Below are 15,323 nucleotides of genomic sequence, written 5' to 3' on the forward strand. Positions count from 1 at the left end.
GTTAGTTGTGGTAATTATACTTCAAAGACCCATGATATTTTATGTGGTGTTCCACAAGGCTCTATCCTGGGTCCACTGCTCTTTTTGATTTCCATGCTTCCATCAGGTCAGATTATCTCAAGGCATAACGTGAGCTACCACAGCTATGTTGATGACACACAGCTGAATTTATCAATAGCACCTGATGACCCCAACACTCTTGATTCACTGACACAATGTCTTACTTCTGTTTCTGAATGGATGAGTAATAATTTTCTCAAACAAAATAAGGAGAAAACAGAAATTTTAGTGATTGGCAAAAATGGATATAATGAGGTTATTAGAAATAAACTTGATGCATTAGGATTAAAAGTCAAGACGGAGGTAAAGAATTTAGGGGTAACTATTGACTCTGACCTGAATTGTAAATCACATATTAATCAGATTACTAGGACAGCATTTTTTCACTTAAGAAATATAGCAAAAGTTAGACCTCTTCTAACATTGCAAGATGTTGAGAAATTAGTTCACGTTTTCGTTTTCAGTTGGCTAAATTACTCTAATGCACTCCTCTCAGGACTACCCAAAAAAGACATCAATGGATTGCAACGAGTGCAGAATGCAGCTGCTAGAATCTTAACTAGGAAAAGAAAATCCGAGCACACCTCCCCAGTTTTGATGTCACTACATTGGTTACGCGTCATTTACAAATTGACTTTAAAATACTGCTAATGGTTTACAAAGCCTTAAATAATCTCGCTCCATCCTATATCTCGATATGTCTTTCACCTTACACTCCAAATCATAACCTTCAAATGAGTGTCTGCTTATTATTCCGAGAGCTAAACTTAAAAGAATTGGTGAGGCGGCCTTCTGCTGTTATGCACCTAAAATCTGGAATAGATTACCAATAGAAAATCACCAGGCTAATATGGTGGAGCATTTTAAAAAACTGCTAAAAACTCATTATTTTAACATGGCTTTCTCATAGCTTCATTTTAGTTTAATCCTGATACTCTGTCTGCAGTGGGCTGGAGCCCTGCCTTGGATTTGTTCCTGCCTTGCACCGTGTGTTGGCTGGGATTGGCTCCAGCAGACCCCCATGACCCTGTGTTAGGATATAGTGGGTTGGAGAATGACTGACTGACTGATGCTTTGTATATGTATTTAATTATCATTATCATTCCTGGTGGCTCCATAATCCGTACCAACCCCTACTTTCTCTTCTGTTCTTTTTCTGGTTTTCTGCACCATGATGTCCGTACATTGATGGATTAAAAGCCAGAAGTCCACATGATTGTCATCATCAAGTTCTTCCATGTGAACCCTGAATACAATGAGGACTGATTGAGGTCATTTATGTTAGGTAGAATTCCTAGAGGTGGCTGGGCAGTCTCGTGGCATGGAACCCTTGCAGATTTTGTTTTTTTCTCCAGCCGTCTGGAGTTTTTTTTTGTTTTTTCTGTCCTCCCTGGCTATCGGATCTTACTTTTACTCTATGTTAATTAGTGTTTTGTAATTCTATTTTCTTATTTATTTTGTCTTTTTTCTCTTTCTTCATTATATAAACCACTTTGAGCTACATCGTTTGTATGAAAATATCACTGATCATGACTTTTATGACGACTAGTCCCTATTACCGATTTATTTATTATTGTCAGATTAGCTAAACTGAAGCCACTGACAATTTCAGTGCAATCGATCCACATTTATAGACCTGAACTGAGCCTTGTAAACTTGGCATAGTGCACCAAGCATACACACATTTAGCCAAACTGCAACACTAACTTTCGAGTTCAGCACGGTTGCAATGTGCCTGTGGAGTAGCAGCAGACCAAGATTAAGGTGAAGTGCAGTTGCAGTGTACTTCTTGAAGTTGGAAAAGAGAAACAAAGTTGCTTACTAACTTAGACCACCTTGTGAGCAGGTTTAACAGAGTTAGTACGGTGGGTAATATTACAAAATTAATTCTGCAAGCATCAGGCAGACTGTTAAGGACATAAAAAAGCAGAAATTTGCCACAAAAAATATGCAAACCATAACCGTATTTATATTTACATTTCAACTAAAGTATAGCATGATACTGAATCAAATATATTTAACTTAATGCCACAGAAACAGACAAATGATACAAGTAAATATTTATATTATGTAATATAGGAAATGAAGAAAAAAATACAGATTAACACATATTTAGCCATTAATCTTCAGTAAAAAGGCACAGAGTCTGTGTCCTTAATTAAGAAATTGCTCATCCACTGGTTCATAAAGTGTGCTTTGAAAGATTCTGCCAGTTTCATCTAATGCTGTATGGATGCTTAGTGTGCACATAGAAGTACAAGCAGGCAAAGACAACCTTTGCCTTCTGCTGCATGGGAGGTTTTTTTAGTCCCTGAGCTTGCCTTAGGACATTTGCATTAAGGTGTGACAGAAGTATCACCCCAGTCAAACTCCACACCTGCTACTGTCCCTGCAATGGGTTGTGCCGTACCTGAGGAAGTTGGGTACTTGATGCCAGCAGTGAGAACCCTGCGGAGAATGGGAGATGTGAGGAGATTAATCGAAAGATGGCAAAAATCACGTGAAGTTTTGTTGCACATTCTTTCTGCCACTGAAAAAAGCTCTGAAGCATTATCACTCAAAGGTGCAATTTTGTGTGTTAGGTCTGTACAATCCATCCATCCATTATCCAACCCGCTATATCCTAACTACAGGGTCATGGGGGTCTGCTGGAGCCAATCCCATCCAACACAGGGAGCAAGGCAGGAAACAAACCCCGGGCAGGGCGCCAGCACACACACACACAAACACAAACAATGGGGACAATTTAAAATCGCCAATGCACCTAACCTGCATGTCTTTGGACTGTGGGAGGAAACCGGAGCACCCAGAGGAAACCCACACAGACACGGGGAGACCATGCAAACTCCACGCAGGAAGGACCCGGGAAGCGAACCCAGGTCTCCTAACTGCGAGGCAGCAGCGCTACCCACTGCACCACCGTGCCCGCCCATGACTGTAGAATAGATGGTTTAAAAAAAAAAAAAAAAAAAAAAATGATGAAAACTGCGAGACTGTAAGTGATACAGCTTGTTCTACAGTATCAATCTGTTGTTAAAACATTGTGGCTTATTATCATATAATAAAGTTTAACTTTTACAAATTAAAACTTTTGGTTTTCAAAATTGGTGAAAATTGCTGGGGAGGTTAGGGTTATAGTGTCAAAACACTGGGGAGGGAAGGGTTCAAAAGGTTAAGGACTATCAGATGGCCAGTGAGTAAACCAAGAAGAAAAACGTAACAAAGCAAGATTCAGTAGTGATCTTAGAGCTGAGGAGCATCTCGTCTTAGGGACCTACTACAAAGTCTGGTCTTGATCCACAGCTAGTATGGTATGATAACTCACCCTATATGTCTATGTATCCTTTCTTATGTACCATTTGTTTTGTGAGTGTTCCCCCAAGAGGCAGAGCCACTTGCCCACCATTGTCAAGGGACTGTCCTCCTCCCTATAATGGCTGAGGAAAACCCATAGTCCCTTGAGGTTCTTTGAATGCACTGGCATTGGTGAATTTCTTTTGCAATTATTCTGTGCTTTCGTAAAGTCACTGGATTTTTAACCTTGCGCTCTGTTTTTGACTTTGTCTTCTGTACTCTTAAGAGCTTCATGGCTTTTCAGGGATATTTTTTTATGCTAATAAATCTTTTATACTATATATATATATATATATATATATATATATATATATATATATATATATATATATATATATATATATATAGATTCATTCATTTGCCCTCTTTTTGACTAGCCAGGGGTTTGACTGCTTCCCCCATCTAGAGGGCATTATGAGTTATTTTAGAATTTTATGCTACGGTTCTCCCCAAAATAACGATAAGTGGAAATATGTTAATACAAGGGTGCTGGCATTCAATAGTCAAAGGAAGGGGTATAAATGGAAATACCGAATGAGGTTGGTAGGTGTGGTTTGGGTCAATCGCAAAACATTCCCTGCTCGGTTTTAAACCATGCTGTAATCATCTCATATCATAAAGATAATAATTCTGAAATTAGGAATGTCACTCACCACATGAATTAACAGCAATGGAGTGAGAAACAGTTAAAGGTAGGCTCTATGACCTCATGAAATGTTATGCAATTCCAAAGCTCTCCACATAATGTGGTTGGTAATATCTTCTCTATTTATACTGCAGTCATCAAGCAATATATTTGGCTTCTTTCAAATATTGTTTACTGGCAACTGAGATATTGGCAACTCTTTGGTTGTTTTCAATAAGCAGCACATTATCTGCATGTTCAAGCTGTGTGGTGTCTTGAAACAGGAGATCGGGGGAGTGGTTGAGAAAAAACCCACTCAAGTAAAATAGTTGTGGAGTTTCTTCCCTCATTTGTTACAATGTTATCAGACTACTCTTTATGTACTCTTTCTGGTGCCTGATCTCCAAGATCCAAGCTGATACCAACAGTTTTTTTGTACTCTAAACAATATATGGCTTTTACATTATCCACAGCCATGGACTGAGAGTTTGTGTGTTTTATTTGTAATAGACACACTAAACTGCTGCTTGGGAAACAAATGTTGATATCTAAAATAACATTCTACAACCATTCACACTGTCATTTTCCTCACATATTCTCAAATTACTGGAAGAAGAATTGGATGATTTTTTTTAACTCTGTGGTGGTGAAAAGAGATAAAGAGCCCACCTTTAGGAAGGAAAAAATACTTGTGGCAATAGGAGATTTATTTATTAGAAGAACCAACATGCAAATCTCTGTCAAAAACAGGGAGTGTCACATGGAGTGTTGTCTGTGTAGCACACAAGTAGGGGACCTCCCAGGGTGTGTGCCTCACCTGGGATGGGGTGGATGTCATAGTCCATATCTTACTTGATGTGCTCTCTATCTCACTTGATTTTCTTTCAGAGAAACAGACTTATCAGTTTCATTGCAGAACTTACTGATAGATAATGTTATTTTGTTTTCTGGTTTCCATACAGCAAATGGAACAAAACGAGAGTCGCATACTAAAACTAACAGATAAGCTTATTTCCCCTAAAAGCACTCTGATATGCAGTGTGAAAGAAATAGCTCTCCTAGACATTTTCTATACCAACACTGTCTACAAATACATACAGTGTGCTCACAATTAATTAAGTCACATTTAACAAAGTTATGCTAAAACAAACAATAGTTCAGATACTTAAGTGTATGTTATGTGTAAAACAATGGGCCAACTAAACACCTTTATTCCAATACAAGCATTTTAAAGCAAATGTTTTCAAATTAATATTGCTATTTTTTTTCAAATATAGGTGTCGAAATGATTGGACCCCCCCCCCCCCCAAAGAAAAATCAAACAAAATTATAATTGACGGTCCACTTATTTCAATACTTCAGAATACAAAGAAATGTTTTAGACAACTTGAGAAAAGATTGAATGTTTCCACATCTGTGCCAAATGAATAATAACTGCTGTGCTGCAAGATGGTTACTGAGCAGACTTGATCAATTCAATTGACCAGAAGATGAATTGTAGGTCTTAAAAGCCAGAAAAGAATCGAAACCAGGCAATCAAAATACTATCTAAAGGGAAATACTAAAGTTTTCAGGAGCAAAAATGCTATTAACTAACTAACACACAAACAGTCTTTAGAAAATACAGTCTCAGATGATGCTTATCATTGAGTGACGGCTTTTATACTGTCGTGATCAGGATGTAATCACTGCACACCTTCCGAAGCCACACCCCTAGCAACAAACCAATGTGTCTTGACGACACTCCGAAAAAATGCTGCTGCTTACCAGAATCAAAATTACTATTATTTATTTAGCAAATTTATTTAGAATTATTTAGAAAAATGATAATAATAAATATTTAATCAAATGAAAATATAAACTTTGATAAATAAACATCCAAACAAAATAACAGAGACTTCCATCTCCGTAATCAAAAACCCCACAACCACCTTCATAATTTCTTCATAGAACTTCATAAGCTGTGAGTAATGTTTGTCCACTCAGAAAAACATTTTTACATGCCATAGATCATAACATTTGGAAGAAAGCCCTCTCTGTTATGAAGTATCAGAAGTAAACTCTTATATTCTTCTTTATATTGTTTTCAAGTTTTTTTGTGTTCTTTTACTATTTATATCTTTTTCTCATGAGAAGTGAAATTTTGTAGTTTAAGATGTGCCCTGTTGATGCACAATGTGTTGTGCATAAGCAGAGTGCAAGATGTTGCATGGCTCCACCATGAAGAACAGTGGGGTGTGTAACAAACAGTCCAGAATTCAAAACTCAAAAGTGTAAGGCAATAACTTTAAAAAAATACTTCTCTTTACAACTAAAATTAATTAGGAAGGATTTTGGTTTGATGTTCATTTCATTAGAACTTCAGCATTACCCTCAATCATGTATTTTTTGTGCACTGTTTATTTTGAGGCCCCAAGTCTCGTAAGGAGAAATGGCAAATGTTTGATAGCACCTAGATAAGCACCATCTAATCATGACTGACAAACATCTTATTAAGTGCTTTCTAAACCTGAGTTGGATACCATACTATAGGTTTATTTATACTAAGTTTTTGATGAGCAAGAAATTACAAAGCTTAGTTTCTTTTTACATTTTTATATGCTTTTCTGTATCAACTCTTGCAATCTCGTTTTGAGATACTTTTGAGTCAATGAGTTTGATTCTGGCATCCACTTGTGGTGATTCTCCTTTGCATTGATGGTTAAATAATTTTTTCTGACCATTTTGTCAATCATGTTGGTTTTCATGCTTACCACTATTTTGGAGCTTCTGTCATTCGGGCAAAGGTGCCTGTCATTAAGTGTGTGCCCTCCAAGGCTGTGAAACATGAGGGGTTAAAATATAATCCTAGATTTCACTTCTTCATATGAGTTGCAGATTCAAAGCCCTTTCCTAATCGCTCCTTCAAACTCTTTTGCTAATGAAATTTTGCCTAACAAATTTTTGATCATGATTTTTGTCTCTCATTTTGGCTTTGACGTTCATACTTTTTAATCTCCCAGTACTAGCTCTTTTTTTTCTTTTCGTCCATTTTGCCTGGTTCACTGTCAAACTCAGTCGTCTTGAAGACAGAATAGCGTCTTTCAGTATGGGTTGAGTTCAGAGCAAAATGCAAGTTGTTGCTCTCCAGGCCTCGGTCAGCAACAAAACATGAATTTGTTTATTATGTTCATTTTGTATCCATGTGTTATTAATTTTCATTTTACTTATTTTTTGCATTACGTGGGAAATAACACAACGTCTCTGTTTGGTATATTTATTTTTCAAGGGTGCTACCATTTTGCAGGCTCATCATTTGCACCGCCTGTATGAGGGGGGACCCAAAAACTCCTGGAATGGGTCATTAACCCAGGAATAAGGTGTAGTTATTGAATATACCACTAGGTATCGTAAGCCCACACTCAGGTTAATCAGTCTGCTGAGTCGATTGAGTGCATATATCTGGCATTTATTCTACAATTGTTCACACGACTTGGGTGATTTTTTTATTTCTCCAAGCCACCATGGCAGATTTTGAAGAGACAACAATGAGCATGTTTTTCAACACTAATGCACATCACTAACAGGAAATAAAAGTATCATGTGATTGACTTTTTGAACTGAAAATAAGACTGTTCACTAAAGGATGAAGGCGGAGAGGCGGATCATCATTCAAAAAGTGAATCACATGTGACCGTGTTCCCTTTAATGATGTGCACTGGAAATATCTATTTAACAATTTTCTAGTAAAAATGCATTTGTTTTGCACATTTTGAGCATACAACAGGGTAACTGTCATGTGGAGATGCAATACAAGCAACATGAGATTTTTTTCCCCCCATGGATGATTTTCACATTGTTTACTGTTCCACAGCATTGGTCACCATTTACTTGTATTCTGTCCAAAACTGTTCTGTATTAAAACACATGATTAAAATTATTTCTTTGCCATCACTGCAAACTACACAGGGTAAGAAACAAAAATATATATATTTTTGGGTGGAGTATTCATCTAAAGCAGTAGCAGGCAAACTATTGCCAAGATGGAAGAATTACGTAAAAGAGATGATGATGACTATAATTAAAAAATAAATAAATAAAATTGAGATCAACAAAGGAGTAGGTTGGTCATATACATTAGAGAATTTATGACATGATCCCCTTTAAAAATAATAATAACCACCATCTTAGGAAGGCTATTGGCATTACAATAAAAGGCTGGAAATGCTTTTAAATATCTAATTAAAAAATGGAAGTGCTAATTAAAAGCTTAAGAATATCAAGAGCAAATTAAGCCGTGGATGTAGCATAATGAAAGATTAAATTACAGACATATTAAAAATACTAGTAATGTACAATGAATAGCAGAATACATAAAAATACCTTTATAGGCATTATTAGAGATTTTCAACTCAGTATTTTAAAATACTTAGAAAAGAGGCTGCCTGATTTAGCATTAAGCAAGGTCAAGAAAGAATTGCTGATACTGTTGAATATTTAAGGTTATAATATAATACAGAGTGAGCCAAAGTGAAGTACCATGTTTCTCAAGGTCATTGCATGAGATACAGGCAGCCAAGTGGGTTGGGGTGGGGGTCCTTTGAAAGGCAATCCCTTGTAGTTTTTCAGTCGACAACATGTCTTAGTCCGGTGTGCTCCGTGCTTTCACTGTCAAAGCATTCTTCAAAAATAATGAATCCATCATCACTATACAACGTGCCTTCCGAATGCACTTCAGCATTCCTCCTAATGGTGACGTCCCAAATCAGAAAACAATTCTTCAGTAGGTGGCTAAATTTAGACAGATGTGTACAACATTGTACAGAAAATCTCCAGGCCATCCTTGGACTGTACAAATGTCTGAAAACATCCAAACTGTAAGGGCAACAATTTTGCAGTCTCCTAGACATTCAGCGCACAAACCTGCTTCTGCCTTAGGAATTTCCAACACGTCTTTGAGGAGGATTTTGCATGAGGACCTTAATTTCCATCCAAACAAAATGATGGTAGTGTAGGAACACACTGAGAGAGACTGGGAGAGCCGTAGAGTGTTGTGCACAGATATTCTGCAAACCATTCATTGAGATCCCATCGTCATGTGCAGCGACAAGGCACATTTCCATTTGAATGGTTGCGTAAATAAGCAAAACCTTTGCTATTGGGCTGAAGCCAACCCTCGTGAACTTCATCAGAGACCCCTGCACAGTGAGTGTGTTACACTTTGGTGTGCTGTTGCAGAATTTGGCATTGTAGGCCCTTACTTTTTTGAGGAGGGGGGAGCAACGGTAACCATCACTTCAGAATGTTACATTGAAATGCTAGAGAACTTTTTGCAGCCCCAACTGGAAGAAATGGATGTGGTGGATGCCAGATTTCAACAGGATGGAGCAATAGCTCATGAGGCACATTTTGCAAGTTTTTCCCACAGATGTTCCCTGGTGAAGCTGATCTACCTGCACGGCGATGTTGGGTGGCCTTCAAATTCGCCACATCTCGCTCCAAGAGATTTCTTCTTGTGGGGCTATCTCAAGTCAAAGGTATAAACACACCGGCCTCAAAAACTTTAAGCCCTCAAGGACGCTATTCGCCACGATATCGTTGCTATTCCCCTTGAAATGGCCAAACAAGTCATACAAGCCTTCAGAAATCATCATGAAGAGTGCATCACTAATGATGGCCACCACCTTGAAGACATCATTTTTTAAAACACAGTGAAAAAAATCTATTTTGTACAGCCTTTCTTGTGTCATAATGAAATGTATTTTATCTTGTAGCGTTTTTGTAGAATAAACGTTTGAAATGTGGTTACTTCTTTTCGGCTCACCCTGTACATTTTATAGTTTTTTGACAGTGGTTATCTCCAGAAAATAGAATTGTTAATGTGGGGGTGATATACAAGCCATTTTTAGGCCACCGACAACTACTATTGCCCTGTGTCAGGGCTTCACCGCCTATTGTGTGCTCCACTTTGCTCTTGCTGAAATTGTTATTACGTTCCTTTATCAATCAACTTGTAATAAACTGAAATTTTATTTAAGTCTGTGTCAGTGAATGTTGGAGGATCTGAAATTGCAGCTAAATTGGTGTCATATATTATTCAAGTTGTGGGAAGTGTGTGAAGGGGCCCCAATGGTCAGTGTTAATGAAAAGTTACCTGGTGTGCAATTCTCTTAGGGAACAAATCTCGTATGCACAACACTGGGAAAGACTTCTTCTCAGCCTCCTGGGTACCCAGGAACTTGATAAAGTAGAGGAAATAGAAGATTAGCAAGACACTGGTGTAGAGGAGCTGTGGAGTTGAAAGAGAATATCAGAGTGATGAAATAGGCATATAACCACAGGCAAAGCTATAGAAAGCCACAAGGGAACTCACTTCACAAACTCTTGATATAAAAGTATTGTGTCCAGAAGTTACATTTTATTCAGAAAATCATATACTCACTATCCTAATGAATAGTTATATCTTTGCCATGATTAAAGTTGTCTACAGCAAAAGAGTGGTATCTGATAACTTTGTTTTAAAATTAAACTGACCCCATGTTCTGCATGTGGACCAGGAATGGCACCCACTTCAAGGCTGATTTCTGACTTCTAACTGATGTCCCTGGCATAGGCTTTGATTTAAAATGCCCTTTAATTGGGGCATTAGTTATTCAATGTTGTTTAAATTTAGAATTTTTAACATTACTTTTTAATTTAACGTAGATGTACAATTCAAACAGTTAACACTCCCAATGAAATGTAGCATATGGTAGCAGGTCATCTTTCCTACTATAAATCTCAATTGGGTACAGGGGTCGAACAACAACCATTATTTTTTAGAACTAACTTACCTGAGCAAGAGAGAAAAGGTAGATACCCCAGTGTGGTGCAAATATGACCATAGCAACAGTGAAAAGGCATTTCATAATAATTGAGACACTTTCCACAACCACCTGTAAAGAAAATAACATACCCTATTTGTAACTTCATCTTCGATCTCTAATGTAGCAATGTATTAAATTATTACCACAAATAAATGAAGCAGCATTTCAAAAAAGCACAATGGCCTCAACTGAGAATTTCAACAGTCCAATGGTCTTAAACATTTTGCTAAGACACCCCAGAATCACAAAATGGCTTCTCTTAGACACCTGATAAAGTACAAATTTAACCAGATTTGCACGAGTTGTCTGCAGCTCATGGCACACCTTGTTCATTGGCTACATGCCCAAATGGCCTCTATCTCTACCACGTGCAGCTCTGTATGAATGAGAATGTTTAAGCTAAGTAACCATTTATATAAATGTGGTAGCACTCTGACTGCAGTGTCGATGATGAAGAACACATTCCAACTCTCACCTTAAGTTTAACAAACATGTGTGCTTGAGCCAGGATCCACAATGGTTCAGACAGGAGCTCCACAACTGCCGACAGTCCGAACACCAAAACTCCAAATTCATAGTGAGGAATGCTCAAAGGATCAGGGGTCTCAAGAAGCCTCAACCACACCCATCCAAGTAGCAGAGCCCATACAGTACCAAGGGGTACACTGCAGAGAGAAATGTTTGGTTAATGTAAACGGGAAACATCATACTCAAGTAAGTCCTTTAAGTTCTAAATTTAGTTGTTCTAAGACAATACTGTGACATACCAGTACACTGTAACAAGACAAGAAGGCCAAGGGGAACAATGGATTACAGAAAAAAGAACGACAAGTACGAGACATAGACTTAATATACCTAAACATAAGGTTTCTCAATCTGTAGAAGCATCTACTTATTGGTTATATTTTAAAACTGACTGTCACATAATGTTAAAATAATTGAAACAGAAGCCAAATATATTCTGAATTAAATTCAAATTCAGCTACTTTAATATTTTTCGTTTCACCGAATATAGAACTTACGTCATCCACAAAAGATTAATGATCTGCGTCCAGTTCTGCTCTGCACCTCCACTGAGACAAGCTCTTCGGAAGGCTTCCCTGGCCAGAAATAATACGGTGGAATAGAGTAGTGTCAACCTGGAATATAGACAATGAATATTAACAGAGATAAAGTCCAAAGCAAAAAGTACCAGACTAGAAATACACTGCAAAAATCTTTTCACACTCTAACTAAACTGAGAACATAAGAAAGCAGTAAGCCTTAGTGCAGTCATTTCAACAAACACTCATTCAGCTTTGTGATGGCTGCTATCTGGACATCTTTGCCAACACCTGGCCATGAAAGTCAATCATTGTTCAAATCTAAGTTCAAATACTCATCTAACTGCATTTTACAATTAGAGTTCAGTGAAACATGTTTGCTTCCTTTTGGATTTGATGGCAACTTTTATTACTGATGTGTGTTTACATAGTTTACATAATGCTGGGCATCCTAGTGATGAATACTGGGTCTATTGTTAAGTGTGCTAAGTGATAAAAATGCAGTGTGCATGTTCCCATGATCAATAGGTTTAGATAGATAGATAGATAGATAGATAGATAGATAGATAGATAGATAGATAGATAGATAGATAGATAGATAGATAGATAGATAGATAGATAGATAGATAGATAGATAGATAGATAGATAGATAGATAGATAGATAGATAGATAGATAGATAGATAGATAGATAGATAGATAGATAGATAATTTGTTCCCAGGGAAAATGTGTTTTTAAATAGATATCTAAGGTTTGCTGTGTTAGTAATTTATGAAACAATCAAGGCTGATGAGACCCAAACACTACCCTGCACTAATGTCTCAGACTTTAGCTTTCATCATCAAAAAAGTGGGCACTATACAGTGTCCTAGAGGACATGGGCTACACACCTACAGGGCTGCATTGGAATTGTAGCCCGGGTGGGCAGCTCTGCTGGATTTTTTGGTAGGCGCTGGGGACAACTACAGGAGGGAGGATTCCTCATTTTAATGAGGTTCTGCCTGACCCGTAAGTGCTTCCTGGGTGCGGTGTACTGGAATTATAACTGGGTCCAGTATTAAGGGGAGTTACTCTGTTTTTCCCAGGTAGTTGTAGTTGTGTGTGAAGGAAAGACAAAGCTTGACAGGGAGGAGTGAAGGAAAAACAAAGATAAAAGGAAAATAATTGTATTGTATTGAGGAATACTGTATAGACAGATAAATTAAACTCTGAAAGTCATGGCTCCTGCTATATCTGGTAAAAACAACATACGACGACACTCCATTCATGGTAAACATGGTGGGGAGAGTAACATGGTTTGAGGACATTTATTGATTTAGGCACCAAATAACTTGCCATCATTAAGACAAACAAAGACCCACAAAGAGGTGACTGATCAATAATTACAGGGTACATTTGGTGTCAGGTTGTGAAGAGGCAAGAACATATTTATACTGATAAACTGTATGCTTTTTATGAAATAAGTAAAATAAATAATAAACAGTGGTTTAATTTATCTATTGTTATGATTGTTATGAAGGTTTGACAATACTTATGTTGTGTTTATGATACAAGTCAACTAACTAACTAGCCAATAATCAATGTCAACAATATGCGGAGGATCCAAAAATAAAGAAGGGGGAATTTCTTATTGCGGAACCTAGACTAAAGGTCTTTATTTCGTTCAAATCGTTACATCTAATTTTTATTTATACTTCCAATGTCTGTAAATCAAAATTAGTCAATGTGTAGGGCAAACTTTGGTGATAATTGTTTAAAAGGAAATAAGTTCAAATAGCTCAGAGCTGTGAGATCAGTTCTATCATTACAAAGGAATGTACTGCACCACTTGCCTTTGAGTTCAATGCATGCAAATTGTTTTCACTCCTATTTATTTCACAAGAATTTCTTAAACTTTAAGCTTGATTGTATGAAAATCTATGTGCTGTCAACTTTAAAAGTGTTTTGTAAAATAAACTGCATCATCCATGTGGGTGTCTCAGCACTTCCAATAAAAAAAATCTGAATAATTTTTATTTATTAGGGTTCCATATCTGTCTAAAATTAAGCAAAATAAAAAATTGAAATTGTTGAACATATTGGTGTTTTCTTTAGAAATATTGCAGCATACACTGCCTAGGTTAGGATGACATTCACATCCTATTTCAATATAAAAGTTCCACATGAATATCTATATCAGGTTAATAATAATAATAATAATACATTTTATTTATATAGCGCCTTTCCCATGCTCAAGGCACTTACAGAATATAATAAAGAACGGCAGCGTATACAGTATATAGCATTGTACAAACCAGATAAATAAATAAAGAAGATTAAGACAGGTTAGGTTGGGGAGCATGCACTGGTACAGCTTGTTGCCGCCCTCAACACATGACAAAACACCCTCTAGAAATGACCGACTATCTGCTGCAGTCAAGTATTACATGTGTGTCCCCTTGGCCTGCTCCAGCCACTCGGATCCTCAGCAATGAGGATTCTGTGAGCTGGATCACCCTCAGAGAATCACGTCACATGGCAGTAGTGCCATAACTGACACTCCCTCATAATGCAAGTAATGTGCCTCATTCGGGACTCCACAAACAACCACTCATTTGACACAAAGTCAAACCAGCGGTACCCAAGGATTCTTCAAAGAGACACAGTATTGAAGGAGTCCAGTCTTCGTCTCAGGTCACTGGAAACCATCCATTTTTTCGCAACCATATAACAAAACAGGAAGCACCAGGACTCTAAAGACTTGGACCTCCATCCTCTTGCAAAGATATCAAGAGTATCAAACACCCCTTTCTAGTGACCTCATGACCCCCATGCTCTCCCAATCCATCTACTGACTTCACAGGAAAAGTCACCAGAGATATGAATGTTGTTGCCAAGGTAAGTAAACCTCTTGACAAGGTCGACACTCTCTCCGCAGACAGACAAACTGCTGATGGTTGTGCCTAAGAGGTCATTAAAGGCCTGGATCTTGGTTTTTATCAGGATACTCACAAGCACAGATACTCAGACTCCTCGCTCAGTCTCTCGAGAGCCCCAATCAGAGCTTCCATTGACACAGCAAGGATCACAGCATCATCGGCAATCTCAAGATCAGTGAATCTCTCTTCACCAACAGATGCCCCACAGCCACTGGACCCCACGACCCTGCCCAACACCCAGACTATGAAAGCATTTATCAGAGTAGAAGCAAGAACACACCCCTGATGAACCCAAGAATCAACTGGGAAAGACGCAGAGGTTCTGCCTCCACTCTGCACAACACTCACAGTACCAGCATAACAGCCGGCCATGATATCCAGCAACTTTTGGGGGGATCCTGTGAAGTGTCAGGATGTCACACAGGGCAACTTGATCAACTGGGTCGAACGCTTTACGAAAATCAACAAAGGCTGCAAA

General features: G+C 37.9%; 1 protein-coding gene across 1 annotated transcript in view; it reads right to left on the bottom strand.

Annotated features, from left to right (window-relative positions):
- rft1 (RFT1 homolog) overlaps positions 1-15,323 on the bottom strand; it is a 60,239-nt gene that overhangs the window by 15,700 nt on the left and 29,216 nt on the right. Inside the window, exons 3-6 of the mRNA XM_028824743.2 lie at positions 11,907-12,023; positions 11,360-11,549; positions 10,852-10,953; positions 10,173-10,307 (exon numbers count right to left, since the gene is read on the bottom strand). Coding sequence (XP_028680576.2) covers positions 10,173-10,307; positions 10,852-10,953; positions 11,360-11,549; positions 11,907-12,023 — 544 coding nt within the window. The remainder of the gene's footprint in view (positions 1-10,172; positions 10,308-10,851; positions 10,954-11,359; positions 11,550-11,906; positions 12,024-15,323) is intronic.

Source organism: Erpetoichthys calabaricus, chromosome 18 (genome assembly GCF_900747795.2).
Source record: "Erpetoichthys calabaricus chromosome 18, fErpCal1.3, whole genome shotgun sequence".
NCBI lineage: Eukaryota > Metazoa > Chordata > Cladistia > Polypteriformes > Polypteridae > Erpetoichthys > Erpetoichthys calabaricus.